Consider the following 15,821-nt stretch of genomic DNA (forward strand, 5'->3'; position numbering starts at 1 on the left):
GGTATCAGAGAAGATAGATAAATGGGAAACTTATAAATTAAGAATAAAAATGTAGGCCAGACACAGTGGCTCATGCTTGTAATTCCAGCGCTTTGGGAGGCTGAGGTAGGTGGATCACTTGAGGCCAGGAATTCAAGACAAGTGTGGTCAACATGATGTAACCCTGTCTCTACTAAAAATACAAATAACAATTAGTCAGACATGATGTTGTGTGCCTAAAATCCCAGATACTTGGGAGGCTAAGCCAGGAGAATTGATTGAATCCAGGAAGCAGAGGCTGCAGTGAGCTGAACTATCATCATGCACTCCAGCCTGGACGACTTAAGGGAGAATCAGTCTCAAAAAAAAAAAAAAGTAAAATGTAAAATGATGCAGCCATTTGAAAATTAATCTGGCCATTCCTTAATAGAGTAAACAATGAGGCCGGCTCCAGTGGCTTACACGTCTAATCCCAGCATTTTGCGAGGCCGAGCTGGATGGATGATTAGAGGTCAACAGTTTGAGACCAGCCTGGACAACATGGTGAAATACTTTCCCTACTAAAAACACAGCAATTAGCCAGGTGTGGTGGCGCACACTTGTAGTCCCAGCTACTCAGGAGGCTGAGGCAGGAAAATTGCTTGAACCCAGGAAGTGGAGGTTACAGTGAGCCAAGATTGTGCCACTGAACTCCAGCCTGGGCAACAAAGCGAGACTGTCAATAAAAACCAACGAAAAACCCCAAGAATAATAAATGAGTTATTATACCACATAATCTAGCATCTATACAAGGGAAATGAAGATATATGTACACAAATACTGTTTTTGAGTATTCATAATAGCATTACTCAGAATACCTATGAGGCAGAGCAAAAATAACCTAAATGTTCATAAACTGATGACAGAGTTCCTCCACCAAAAACAGTTTATATCCAGACAATGTAATATTGTCACTATAAGAGAAGTGGTTTAGTGATACATGCTGTAAATGAATAGACCTTGAAAATCTTATGCTAAAAGATAAAAAAGAAACCAGTCACAAAAGAAATTATATCATCCCATACACACACACACGCAACCTTTATTAAAATTTATTATAATGATTACACACCTATGAAATACACTAAAAACCACTGAACTGTATATATGTGTAAATATGTGTAATTGTATATTATGTAAATTATCTTGATGAAGCAGTATAAAAAGAAATAAAGGACAGGTGACATGAGGCCAAATGGTGAACGAAGAAGCCCCAAGCTCTCACACTTCCTTATGTAAAAAAGTTGAAAACTACCTAACATAATCTGATAGAATTTATGGAAAGCAATCACAGAGCTATAGCATCCAAGTCAACAACTTATAAAAAGCCACACTGAAATCAGTAGGAAATACTATGGTGTATTTTACTTGTGCTTGCCTCACTCCATCAAAGGCCTGGTACAGTGTTGCTATAAATGAGGTGTCAATTTTGTTCCTAATTTGTTCCCTCAAAAGAGAGAGAGCAGAGAAAACCTCAGCTGTAATATTCTAATTCACCTAGGGACTGTCTAAAATACTGGTCTCTGTTTTGTCTAATACTAATGCTTCTCAAAAACTTTTTAAAAATTCCATTTAGCATGCTATGAGCCTGGATTTATCCTGAGACTCTGGACAAAGACATTGTAAGAATACAACGATATATCTTATAAATAGTAACACAAAACTTCTAAGAAAATATTAGTAAGATGAATTCAGAAATACATTATAAAAAGTTTGTATGTAATGAACTAGTGGACTTTCCTCCTAAAATTCATGTCAATTTTATTATTTTTATTTTTATACTGCAAAAATTGTTGTTGGTATTTTGATAGAGGTTACATTGAATCTGTGGATCACTTTTGGTAATACTGACGTGTTAATAGTATTTAGTTTTCCAAACCATAAATCCTTTTCTTGGTCTTAATCTTAGAAGAAAAGCTGTCAGTCCTTGCTAGGTACGACGTTGTTATGTGTTTTTCATATATGGCCTTTATTATGTTGAAGCCCTTTCCATTTGTGCCTAGTTTGTACAATGTTTTTATCATATATAAGCATCTTGAATTTTGTTTAATTGTATTTGTTACCAGTTGAGATGATCATACGAGTTTTTTCTTCGTTTTATTAATGTGTCTCGCTGTGTCGCCCAGGCTGGAGTGCAGTGGCGCGATCTCGGCTCACTGCAAGCTCCGCCTCCCGGATTCACGCCATTCTCCTGCCTCAGCCTCCCGAGTAGCTGGAACTACACGCGCCCGCCCGCCCCCACGCCCGTACCCTTCTCACCACTGGTTTCAGCAAACAATTTTTAACTATGTCTCTAAATACAATTGCAACAAAAATGAAAATTGATTAAGTGGGACCCAATTAAGGCATAGAGCTTCAGCACAGCAAAATAAACAAACAAAAACTATTAACAGAGTAAATAGACAAGCTATAAAATGGGATAAATTATTTGTGAACTATGCATCTGACAAAGGTCTAACATCCAGAATCTATAAAGAACTTAACAAATCAACACAAAAAATAAATGACTCCATTAAAAAATGGACAAAGGATATGAAAAGGGTATGTCTACTTAAAAGAGGACATAAATTTGTTTTCTGCTAGGAGAAAAAAAAACAACATACAAGTGTCAGCCAAAAAATAGGAAAAATGTGGCTGGGCACGTTGGCTCATGCCTGTAATCGCAGCATTTTGGGAGGTCGAGGTGGGTGGGTCACCTGAGGTCGAGAGTTTGAGACCACCCTGACCAACATGGAGAAACCCCGTCTCTACTAAAAATACAAAATTAGCCAGGTGTGGTGGCACATGCCTGTAATCCCAGCTACTTAGGAGGCTGAGGCAGGAGAATCACTTGAACCTGGGAGGAGGCTGCAGTAAGCTGGAGATCGTGCAATTGCACTCCAGCCTGGGCAACAAGAATGAAACTCCATTCCCCGCAAAAAAGAGAGAGAGAGAAAAAAGGAAAATGTTTGATCATCACTAATTATCAGAGAATTGCAAATCAAAACCACAATGAGATACTATTTCACATTAGTCAGAATGACTATTAAAAAAGTAAAAAGAAAAAAAATGCTGGCGAGTCTGTGAAAAGAGAAGGATTATACACTGTTTATGGGAACATAAATTAGCCACTGTGGAAAGCAGTTTGGAGAGTTCTCAAAGAACCTAAAATAGAGCTACCATTTGACCCAGGAAACTCATTACTGGGTATCTACCCAATAGAAAACAGAGCATTCTACAAAAACAGACACATGCACTCCTATGTTCATCATCACTGTGCTATTCACAACAGCAAATGTGCCAGGCCAGGTCTCATTAACAGCTGAACAGGCAGGCCTCCATCACAACTGTTTCAGCACTGACTGAGTGGTTAATTTAAGTATTAAAAGCTGAAAGAGTCAGTGCCCTCATATAAAGGCTGGAATGTAACAAAAGTCCATCAATAATTTTGCCCAGGCCTTTTCTGGGCCTTGAAGATAACAAAATAACAAATTCTTAACAGGATCTGCTTAGGATTAAACAAGTTTTTCCTGGGGATCTGAAGAAACTCCCCAGACTTCCACAAGTAAGTTTTATTGGCGGTCTAAAGAAACTCCCCAAACCTCCATGATTTAGCAGGAAACAGGATAAAGGTACTCAGCACCTGGAGACATCTAGATCAAGTAAATTTACTGAGGCTCCAGAGGAAGGTCTTCAAAACTCAGACCTCAGTTATAAATTAGAAGCTGTTAATCACTTATGAGTTTAGATTAATGCACACTACACATTGACATATAGCTTAGAAGGTATATAAGCTCTAGAATACTTTGTAATTTTGAGTTGGTATGGTAATATTTTCCTGGCTTTCTCCCTGTACCTGGTTACTTCAGAAATAAACGCTCTTCTTTCCCAGTTCATGTGCATCTCATTATTGGGCCATGAGAATAAGCGGCCCAATCATCAGTTTGGTCTGGGAACACAAAGACATGGAATCAATCTAGGTGCTCATCAATGTTGGATTGCATAAAGAAAATTGGTACATATAGACAATGGAACACTATGGAGTCAAAAAAAGAACAAAATGATGTCCTTTGCAGCAACATGGATGTAGCTGGTGACCATAATTCTAAGCAAATTTACTCAGAAACAGAAAACTAAGTGTTGCGCGTTCTCCCTTATAAGTGGGAGCTAAACACTGAGTACATATGTACATAAATGTGAGCTATATGTGAGAGGAAAGGAGGTGGAGCATGAGGTAAAAAAATATCTATTGTGGGGTACTATGTTCACTTTCTGGGAGTATTAAATCCAAGTGACAAACTTGCACATAAACCCTCTGTCTTTAAAACAGAAGTTGATATTTTAAAAATAAAGGGCCGGTTGCGGTGGCTCATGCCTGTAATCCCAGCACTCTGGGAGGATGAGGCAGGCAGATCACGAGGTCAGGCGATCAAGACCATCCTGGTTAACACAGTGAAACCCCGTCTCTACTAAAAATACAAAAAATTAGCTGGGTGTGGTAGAAGGTACCTGTAGTCCCACCTAGTCATGAGGCTGAGGCAGGAGAATGGCATGAACCCAGGAGGTGGAGCTTGCAGTGAGCTGAGATCACGCCACTGCATTCCAACTCTGTCTCAAATAAAATAAAAAATTAAAAGATAAATGAATAAATAAATAAATAAAAGACAGAAAAATGAACACTTCCTAATTTCAAAATTTACTATAATACCATAGCAATCAAAATAGTGTAGTAGTAGCATAAAGACAGACATACGGACTAATAAAAGAGAACACAGAATCAAGACGAAAACTCTTGCATGATTTCTGATGAGACTGCCAAGACCATCGAGCAAGAGAAACGTCAGTCTTCTGAATAAACGGGATTGGAAAAACTAGATATTAACACGCAAAAAACCAAAGTTGGTTCTTTATCTTGGATCTCATACAAACTTAACTTGAAAGAGATCAGAGACTCAAACATAAGAGTTAAAACCATAAAATTGTGAGAACAAGTAAAAATGCTGTGATATGATATTCGGCAATGATTTCTTAAACTTCAAAAGAATGTGTTAACAAAGTAAGTAAATAAATTGGACTTCACAAAAATTAAAAAAACTATCAAAGGACACTATTACCAAAAGAGTAAAATTACGATAAACAAAATTGGAGAAAATAGTTGTTAAACATTGTAAATCACTGCAAATACTTGTAAATTCTCTTGGCCATTGCCAGTGGGAATTAACATGGTGCCAGCACTGCGCAAAACAACATAGTCTTCCTTTAAGAAGTTCAGCAAGTAATTACCACACAATCCAGCAGTTCTAGAGACAGAACACGTAATTTACATCAATTTTCAGAGCAGCAGTACTCAACACAGTAACTCAAATGTGAATAAACAAAATGTGGTACATACTTAATGGAGTTACTGTTCAGTCATAAAAAACAGTACAATTATGATGCTAAAAACATAGATGCACCTGGCCGAGAAAGCCAGACATGAAAGGACAAATACTGTATGATCCCACTTACATGAGCAACCCAGAATTTGTGAAATGTATTTTGAAAGAAAGTGAAAAAGAGATGACCGGGTGCAGTGGCTCACACCTGTAATCACAGCACTTTGGGACACCAAGGAAGGCAGATCACCTGAGGTCAAGAGCTCAAGACCAACCTGACCAACATGGAGAAACCTGTCTCTACCAAAAATACAAAATTAGCTGGGTGTGGTGGCACATGCCTGTAACCCCAGCTACTCAGGAGGCTGAGGCAGGAGAATCGCTTGAACCCAGGAGGCAGAGGTTGCAGTGAGCTGAGATCACACCATTGCACTCCAGTCTGGGCAACAAGAGCGAAACTCCATCTCAAAAACAAACAAACAACAAAAACAAAACAGATTATTAAGGAGTTCAGGAAGAAACGTAAAAGGAAAATATCACTAAGCTAACAGGAAAAGTCCAGCTTGGAAATGCTTAGGGCAAACTCTCATTCTATTCAAAGTCGCCCCACTGCTCACGGAAATGAATGTATATCTGATTGCCTACTTTGGAGAGGCTAATCAGGAACTCAAAAGAACACAACCATTTTTTCTGTTATCTACCTATGGCCTGAAGGCCCCCGCCCCAGAAATGAGTTGTCCCTCATTTCCAGACCTAACCAATGGTTCATCTTACATATACTGATGGATGTTTCATTTATCCCTAAAATGTACAAAACCAAACTATACTCTCATCACCCTGGGCATATGTCAACAGGACCTCCTGAGGCTATATCATGGGAGCATGTCCTCAACCTTGGCAAAATAAAACTTTCTAAATTAAATTAACTAAGACCTCTCTGGGATTTTCAGGGTTCACATAGAGGTAACCAAAGAGGGGTTTTCAGTGGAGGTGCCTCTGGCCTTTGACGAATATTCTATGGGTGCTTGGTACCAGCTTGAGTTATCTTTAGGCACTACACCAACATGACAATTTGCTGAGGCATGGAAGAAGCCCCTCCAGAGAATCCCGGATCTCCCAAAATTTGTTCAAGATCCGAAGTTTATTTTGCTGGATCCAAAGTTTATTTTGCTGTACAACTCATTTTTTTTCCTGAGTTTTACTTGCTTCTAACACAAGGAAGATATGCTTTTCCTGCTTCCATGATGATGATGGAAGGCAAGTAACAGTTTGTGCTCTCTTCCAACAGGGAAGATGAGTTGTTTTTCATTTTTTTTTTTTAAACCTGCTTCTAGGATGCTATGGAGCAGTCATCAGCCTCAGACCCAGCCATAGGTAACTGACTGAACTGTGGTTTGCTTTGGCTAAAGTTAAGATTAACAACCAGCTGGTCTTAATTTCTCCTTACCAGTAGAGCACTCAGTAATCATATAAACTGTGCGATCATTTGTTTTGCATAAATGTTTTGTTGTTGTTTGTTTCTGTTTTTGTGGTTGTTTCAGTCTTTTTCCCACTTGGGTTTGGTCAACTCTGTATGACTTGATCAAATCCAAAGGAAGTTCCAAATTATGGGGGAAAAGGCCTCTGAAGTGACTAAATTCCCACGAGACAGAGAGAGAGAGAGGAAAAAGATTGTGTGGTAGGGGAAGAAAACCAGCTAGCAAAAGGAAAAAGAAAAAGAGCAGAAAGTCTATTGATTTTGGCTACTATAGGGCTTTATTGATGTAACAGCCACCTTTTTGCAAGCCAGCCCAAAAAGACAGAGCAATTGCTGTATTTCTGAAATAGGAGCAGTTTATCCTATTTAAATATGGTAATGAGATTTTAAAAGATTTTTTTTTAGACGGAATTTTGCTCTGCCACCCAGGCTGGATTGCAGTGGCACAGTTTCGGCTTACGGCAACCTCCACCTCCTGGTTTCAAGTGATTCTCCTGCCTCAGCCCCCTAGCTGACATTACAGGCGCACGACACCATGTGCGGCTAATTTTTATATTTTTATTAGAGATGGGGTTTCGCCATGTTGGTCAGGCTGGTCTCGAACGGCTGACCTCAGGTGATCCACCTGTCTTGTTCTCCCAAAGTGCTGGGATTACAGGTATGAGCCAGCATGCCCAGGCACTTCCGTACTCTTAAAAAGAAGACAGTGGTACTAGTTTAATAAAAATAGTTACATCTTGAATTTAGTAAGATTACCATAACTTCTAATCTTTTGGCTTCAGGCAGTATAGTCCACAGGTAGTAAGGCTTATTTTAGGAAAGAAATGTTACTTGGTTTCAAAGTTAAACTGTAAACTAAGTTCCTCCAAAGTTACTTTGGTCTAAGCACCAGGAATGAACAAGGACAGTCTGAAGGTTAGAAGCAAGATGGTGTTAATTAGGTGAAATGTTTTTCTCTGTCAAAATGTAATTATAATTTTGCAATGGTGATCTCAAAACTTTAAATAATTACAATTGTAGTTTTTATAAATAATCTAGTTAAGCAATTAAGTGAAAGTAATACTATAAATACTTGTAGACAAACTTGTCAAAATTTAGAATCTATAGTTAAATAACAGATGTGTTATTATTTGTGTATTTTCCAATAAAAAATATATTTGTAGGAAAATATTCATTCTAGAAAAAAGGGTGTCTATAAAAAGTGAACAATTTTTTGTCTAATTCAAAGCTTAGGTTATGTATAAAACAAAGTAAGCCGGGCACTATGGCTCACATCTGTAATCCCAGCATTTTGGGAGGCTGAGGCAGGTGGATCACCTGAGGTCAGGAGTTCAAGACCAGCCTGGCCAACATGGTGAAACCTGTCTCTACTAAAAATACAAAAATATTAGTGGGGCATGGTAGTATATGCCTGTAACCCCAGCTACTTGGGAAGCTGAGGCAAGAGAATTGCTTGAACCTGGAAGGCAAAGGTTGCAGTGAGCCAAGATTATGCCACTGCACCCCAGCCTGGATAGCAGAGTGAAACTATCTCAGATAATAATAATAATAATAATAGTAGTAGTAATAATAATAATAATGTAAAAGGAGTCAGCAAATAAAAGAGTTGAAAAGAAATTTTATAAAAATAAAGAGATTTTGTTTTGGTAAGAAAGCTTAAAGAGAATAATTTCATGTGAGAAAGAACCTTGTATAGTAAATTTAGTCCTAAGTAAAACGACTTGGTTGTTTAAGAAAGAGGGATGTTCAGGACAAATCAGAAAGTCAAGTATGTCATGACCCATCTGCATGGGTCATAATAAGAGGATTTATTAAAAAAAGAAAAGCTTTCATATATTCAAGTTGTCTATGATTAAAGGGAAATGACAATGTCTTTCTAGAGATTGGATTTGATGTAAAAAAAAATACACATTAAAGGATGATTTGTTTGTATAACAATGAAATTTTCATAAGGGGTTGATTTACTCTTAATAAATTATAAGAGATTTTAACCCAAAGTTCAACTTTTATTATATCTTGCTTGTTTTGGTTTTCTAACCCCTTTTAAAAGATAAAAGTAGGCCAAGCGCGGTAGCTCACATCTATAATCACAGCACTTCGGGAGGGTGAGGCAGGCGGATCATGAGGTTAAGAGATCAAGACCATCCTGGTCACCATGGTGAAGCCCCATCTCAGGCAAAAATATAAAAATTAGCTGGGCGTGGTGGTGCATGCCCGTAATCACAGCTACTGGAGAGGCTGAGGCAGGAAAATTGCTCGAACCTGAGAGGTAGAGGTTGCAGTGAGCTAAGATCATGCCACCACACTCCAGCCTGGCGACAGAGCGAGACTCCATCTCAAACAACACCACCAAGACCAACACCAACAACAAAGGCACATAATAGTAACATTCCCCTTCAGTTCATTTTCAGCTCAGATAAGTTTTTCTTCTGAGGGTTCTGTTTGTTGTGGTCTGATGCTAACAATGTATTCTTAAAGGTCTAAAGAAAATGTTTCTTTCAACAGAATATTCTGTGACGAGCACAGAGGTAGTTTCTTTTGCCTTTTGGTAACTGGCCTAACCGATTTTACATTTTATCAAAATAATTCCTATGCCATTATTATTAAGTTTGGTTTGCTTAGGAAAAACTGAGATTAGAAACAAATTTCTTTAAATTAAGGTTGTATGTCCTTGTATCTTGCTGTAGGTGCTTTTAAAGTCCTTGTGATACTGAGTTACAGGGCTTTGACTCGTGGTCTAAAAACACTGAGTCCTGCTGAGTCTTAAACACTGAAGCCTCATCTTCAAGCCTGGTAAAAGATGCCAACCAAAATAAACTGCATTCCTGAGAAACAGGTCCAGAAATTAAAGCTATTCAACTCCTCAAGGTCCAAGGACTATTGCAAAAGAGGTGAGTATGTGAGATTTTAAGGGACGATTTTGAAAGATAAGAGATACTCAGTTCCTGTATAAATTAACCATTAATGTCAAAGACACACTGATACAAGACCAGCATATGTGTCCCTGTGTGAGATTAACAATGATTTTTTGAAGCATTAATCAACTCCTTAAGGAAGATTATAAAAGAGTATGGAAGTTATATCTTAATATCACTATGAAAATTTTATAGATTGTTTATAAAATTTTGGATAACAAATTTAATTGGTTTCATGCTGTTTTTATTAGGGCTTATTGTGTGGGAAGTTAAGTATCCTCAGTAATGAAGGTTTTCACCTTTTTAAAAAATTCTTGAGTTATCACTCCGTTTTAAATTAATGATTTATTTTACAATGACCTCTGATCCTATTTTGTAATATCAAGGTGCTTTAAATCTTTAATATTTGACAAACTTTCCAATACCAAATGATAAATTCTGTCTTTTTCTGACTTAATTAGTCCTTTAAGATATTAATAGGTCCTCTAATGTCCAAAAATGACATATTTGGCTTATTTGACATAAAAATTATATAGTAAGCATTGTCAAATATAAAAAGGTGATTGGCTTTCTTAGGGCTGCATTTGTATATATCTGTTATGGCTGTGTGTTCCAAAATTATAGGAAACTCCTATAATTCTGTTATGTCTTAATGTACATGATTAGTAATAATTGAAATAGTTATGTTAAATTATTCTGTGCCACAGAGGTAATAAATTTCCTAGTCAATTGTGTGTTTGACTATGACTGCTCTAAAACTTTTAGTCATCCACAGACAATTGTTGTCTTTATTTGGTCCTCTTTAGAAGGTGGTTTCCCAATCAGCTATAAACTCTAACAGATGCTCTTGAATGCAAGTGTCTGATAACTTTGAGACTGTGACATGAGAATACAGAAAAAACTGTCAGGACTCACGGAGAGCTGAAATGTTTGTGAATATCAAGTAGAACAGGAATTATCTGCATGGACTAAACAGAATTTGAAGTAATCTTTTAAACTTTTTGCTTAAAATGTTGTTGATCCTTTGTTTTTCCAAAGTCAAGAAAACTTTCAAGTTTTTAAAACTTTTAACAATTGAGTATTCTTATGAAGAAAATTTGTAGTATATTTGTTTCTATCTGATTTCTCCAGAAATTGAAAACTACTTGAAAGTATTCTTAACAATTATGGCAATACAATTATTTGCATAAGTGAAATAAAAATCTGTTTTCATTTGTAATAGGACACAATGGTAGAAACTGGTTATTTTACCAAGGCTTTGACTGAAATGGTGTACTTTCCTTTAAGGAGTCAAACTTGACTTATGGAGTCAATAAAATTCCCTTGGGAAATCTGGCCTCATACCTTTGTCTGCATGGTCCCTATATAGGGTTACCATCCTGTGGTAAGTAAAGAATGTCATTTTCTGATAGGCCTAGGAACCCCAACTTTATCTTGGAAAATCAAGAGTAGAGGAATTCAACCAACTCATAGGTATTGATAGTAGAAATCGATGGCTGGGCTCAGCTTTAAAAAAGTGTTAGCTGAGACTACTTCTACGAAACAAAGTTCCATCAAAGCCAATTAAAAAAAGAAGCCTATTGGAAAAATAACTATTCTTGCTGTACTTTATACAAATAATACGGCTGAGTTTAATAAAGAAAATAGATCCTACCATGATTTGTCTTTAATAGAAAACTGGAGAAAGAAAAATTATGTTTCAAAAACAATAGTAAACCTGTGGCTAGAGTCTAGTATCGCCAAATATTTTTAAGTAATAGGAATAAACCATCCTAGCCATGAAAGATCAGACAAAAACCTGACATCAGAGACTCATTTTCTTCTCAAATGCTTTCTCCAAGAGATTTTTTTTTAATGGGGGAAATGTGAAGGGAAAAGATCTTGGGTACCTGAAATCACTATGCTAAAGGGAAAGGTCAAGCTGGGTACTGCTTAGGGCAAACCTGCTTTTATTCTATTTAAAGTCACCCCTCTATTTACTGAGTCAAATGTATATCTGATTGCCTCCTTTGGAGAGGTTAATCATAAACTCAAAAGAATACAACCATTTATTTCTTACCTACCTATGGCCTGGAAGACGCCTCCTCACTTCGAGTTGTCCCACCTTTCTGGAATGAACCAATGTTCATCTTACATACGTTGATTGATGTCTTATGTCTCCCCAAATTGTATAAAATCAAACTTTGTTCTGACCTTGGGGACATGTCGTCAGGACTTCCTGAGGCTGTGTCACATGCACACATCCTCAACCTTGGCAAAATAAACTTTCTAAACTATCTGAGACCTGTCTCAGATTTTCATGGTTTATTAACTAATGATGAGTTATGTTTCATGGGGTCAGAGTTTCAGTTTGAGACGATAAAAAGGTGCTCGAGATGAATTGTGGTTTTGGCTGCACAATAACATGAATACCCAATGCCACTGAATTTAACAAAAATTGTTAAATCATTACTTTCCTGTTTACCATATAACAAAAAATCCAAAAAATATACTATTTTCACAGCAGAATCGGATTCCTGTGATATCAATGTGATGAAAATACAAAATGAGGTCAAAATTTTAAACATCTTCTGGGGGTCAATGACATTAGCAAATTATAAATTTGAAACTTCCAACAACATACTTTTCAGCTATAAAACTTTAAGTTTCAAGGTAACAGCTTTATAAAAACGTAACTTTTCTACATTCTTTCATCTGATATAGTAAACCGCAGTTCTATTTTATAATTTATTTATAATTTCATTTATTTCCTTTTTTTGAGGTGAAGTCTTACTCTGTCAACCAGACTGGAATGAAGTGGCACAATCTCAGTTCACTGGAAGCTCTGTCTCCTGGTTTCAAGTGATTCTCCTGCATCAGCCTCAAGAGTAGCTTGGAATACAGGCACCCGCCGCCACCACATGGGGCTAATTTTTGTATTTTTGTAGAGATGATGGGATTTCACTGTGTTGGCCAGGCTGGTCTTGAACTCCTGACCGCAAGTGATCCACCTGCCTCAGCCTCCCAAACTGGTGGTTTTACAGGCGTGAGCCATTGAGCCTGGCCAAATTTGTAATTTAAAGGGGCCAGTAAGAACAAACAATTTAAACAAATATTTGAGAAATACAATTGTGGTTGCATTGCTTAACTATTTTCTTAATTTTTTTTGAAAAAATTCAGAAACTCTTATTTCTAACAATTCTGTTTCTCCTCATTTACTATTAGGTGTTTTACTAACCACTGTCCTGTTTAAGATTTTGTTTTTCAATTTTCCATGTATTTTTGACACATTTCTGTAAATTTCTTCTTCTATAGTTTTTTTAGAGACTACAATTAATAGAGGAAGACTGCTAATGCTCCCAAAGAAAAATTATCCAGATAAAGTAAAATACGAACATCTTTTCACTGCTGAGTGAATACCTGAGCTGACCAGATAATTTTCTTCATATTAAGTATCATTCTGCAAACAGTACGTAGGCTTAGTTTATCATTAAAATATTCCAAAAATAAGGTAGACGTAAAATAGGAATTTTATTTCTCTATTACCAATGTGTGTTTTATACACTGTAATTCTGCTTACATTTTAAAAAGTTTATCAGGCATGGTGGCTCACACCTGTAATCCCAGCACTTTGGGAGGCTGAGGTGAGCGGATCACCTGAGGTCAGGAGTTCAAGACTAGCCTGGCCAACATGGTGAAACCCTGTCTCTACACAAATACAAAAATTAGTCAGGCAATGATGGCGGGTGCCTGTAATTCCAGCTACTTGGGAGGCTGAGGTGGGAGAATCACTTGAACCCGGGAGGTGTAGGCTGCAATGAGCTGAGATTGCTCCATTTCATTCCAGCCTAGGCGAGAGACAGCAAGACTCTGTCTCAAAAACAACAAAATAATAAAATAAAATAAAAATTTAATAATTTATGAACTATAGCACTTTAAAAACAAACTGTTAACAGTATGCACTAGACAGTAGTTATGAAAGTAATATGCACTATTAAAAAATAGTAAAAATTAAAAAAGGAAGAAAGAAAAACTTACTCTCAATGATTCCTGGAAGGAGGAAGCCTGGTATTGTGCATATTTAGCAATTGTAGTATGAGATCTATTACTTTCACAATGCCAGATTTTCTTTGTTCCAGTGGGATCCCAGTTTTCATCTGCTGGTTGCAGCAACTGTGTCCTCACTTCTACCATATGTTCATTGTTAGCTTCTACCAAAGTTTTGGTAGAGAAAAGTCCAAGATCTTTACAAATAATAAGTTTCATTAATCAGTAAAGCTGTATTCAGTTCAATTAAAATGTCAAAGTACTTAAAAAAACTTCTTTAATAGAGTTCCATCAGTTTCCCTTAAGAGGGCTCCAAGTCATTTGGTATCAGAGTTACATAGCAGGTCCTTGAAGCTCTGGCTATAACCATCACGTCAAGGTGTAGTGGGTTTTAGCATTTATAAACATAATCCAATTTTACTTATATTTAATACTCAGAACTTCTTCAACTATGTAACCTAAATATTGTATGTTGGATAATAATACCAAATTTAAATCTAAAGTAAAAATCCACCACAATATTATGTTCAAAAAACGATAATAAACTTATTGCTAGAGTCTAGTATTGGTGAATATTTTTCATAACAGGAATAAACCATCCTAGCCATGAAAGATCAGACAAAACCCCACACTGGAGACTATTATCTTCTCAAGTGCTTTCTCCAAAAGATTTTTTCTTTTTTTAAATGGGGGAAATGTGAAAGGAAAATATTTTGGGTACCTGAAATCAGTATGCTAAAGGTAAAGGTCAAGCTGGGTACTGCTTAGGGCAAACCTACCTCCATTCTATTCAAAGTCATCCCTCTATTTACTGAGCTAAATGTATATCTGTTATTATCTGTATATGATATCTGCATTATCACTTGCATCAGTGCTAAAGATGCTTGTTCATGCATGAGAGACAAAAAGTGAGTGAGAAAGAAAATAACACACATTAAAATAAAGACTCAGAATGCTGGGGGAAAAATATCAGTGTTCTGTCAATGTTATAAAAATTTACAGATAGTAAAACAAATATTCAATCTTGGTTTCAAGCTTACCTAATTTAAGAGCTCCAGCAAGGCCACGTATTACTGTAACAGGGTTTTTTGGATTTGTACAAAATTGATGTAATGGAGGAAAGAAAGCATCACGTTTATTTTCCAACTGTAAAAGCAAAATATTTTGTTAGGTCTCAGACAAATGACAAAATATACCTCGGATTTGTGTCTTTAATAAAATGACTAAATACTTGAAATTTGTGAGTTTTTTCCATCAATCTGGCTTTTAAAATTTGCAGTGCATCCTAACCTTTGATATTGTGTTGCTACATATTACAGTACTGTATCATTTGTCTTGTCAGGTAAGTGTGGAGGTAATAGCTAAAACAAAGCCTCTCTTTAAAAAATTACATTTGAAATTTGATTTGTTTTAAAACTGTTACCTATCTCTTATATCACAGTGATTCATAAAATTCTTTTAAATTATTTGAGCTCTTCAAAAGTATTTACCAAGCATATTTTTCGAGTTATCTTCTATTGCTTCTTAAATGAGACAACAGGTAGAAGTGACATTTAAAGTTTAAAATCAAACTTTTAAAAACTATTATCAAAACTTTTAGAGAATTAAGACCTACAACAGGCAAACCTTGAATTTGTATTTGTTGCCTCAAAGTTTCAAAGGAAAAGCTTATTTTAGTCTCTCTTCCATGACTCTTCTAATACCAATGTTAATAAATTTCAACTAGGTAAAAAATTAATATTGAACATCTGTCCAAAAAAAGGCCAAAATCTCCAAAATCCTCTCTTACAGATTTGATTCGAGATCATTCTAATTATTGTCTTTTCATGTTTTAGCTTCAGATTCTTTAATTTGTGAAGGAGAATGAAAAAGTTGGTGACACAAACTCTTCAGGAGGAAAAATACGTAAGTTATTTTGATGTAAGCCACATCAGCTTTCTTCATCAAACGTTTATGTTGCTAAATAGTAAAAGAGCCACTTAAATTCCAATGAAAATTTTATACCTACATGTATTTATGTAAAACTTTTAA

General features: G+C 36.3%; 1 protein-coding gene across 37 annotated transcripts in view; it reads right to left on the bottom strand.

Annotated features, from left to right (window-relative positions):
* LOC141406934 (histone demethylase UTY) overlaps nucleotides 1-15,821 on the bottom strand; it is a 212,305-nt gene that overhangs the window by 48,124 nt on the left and 148,360 nt on the right. For 36 of the 37 annotated variants that reach the window (XM_074030498.1, XM_074030508.1, XM_074030502.1 and 33 more), the window contains 2 exons: nucleotides 14,831-14,936; nucleotides 13,782-13,987 (listed from right to left, as the gene is read on the bottom strand). In XM_074030498.1, coding sequence (XP_073886599.1) covers nucleotides 13,782-13,987; nucleotides 14,831-14,936 — 312 coding nt within the window. Of the gene's footprint in view, nucleotides 1-11,827; nucleotides 11,873-13,781; nucleotides 13,988-14,830; nucleotides 14,937-15,821 lie in introns of all 37 variants that reach the window. The other variant, XM_074030511.1, reaches the window with a different exon arrangement.

This window comes from Macaca fascicularis, chromosome Y (assembly GCF_037993035.2).
Source record: "Macaca fascicularis isolate 582-1 chromosome Y, T2T-MFA8v1.1".
Taxonomy (NCBI): domain Eukaryota; kingdom Metazoa; phylum Chordata; class Mammalia; order Primates; family Cercopithecidae; genus Macaca; species Macaca fascicularis.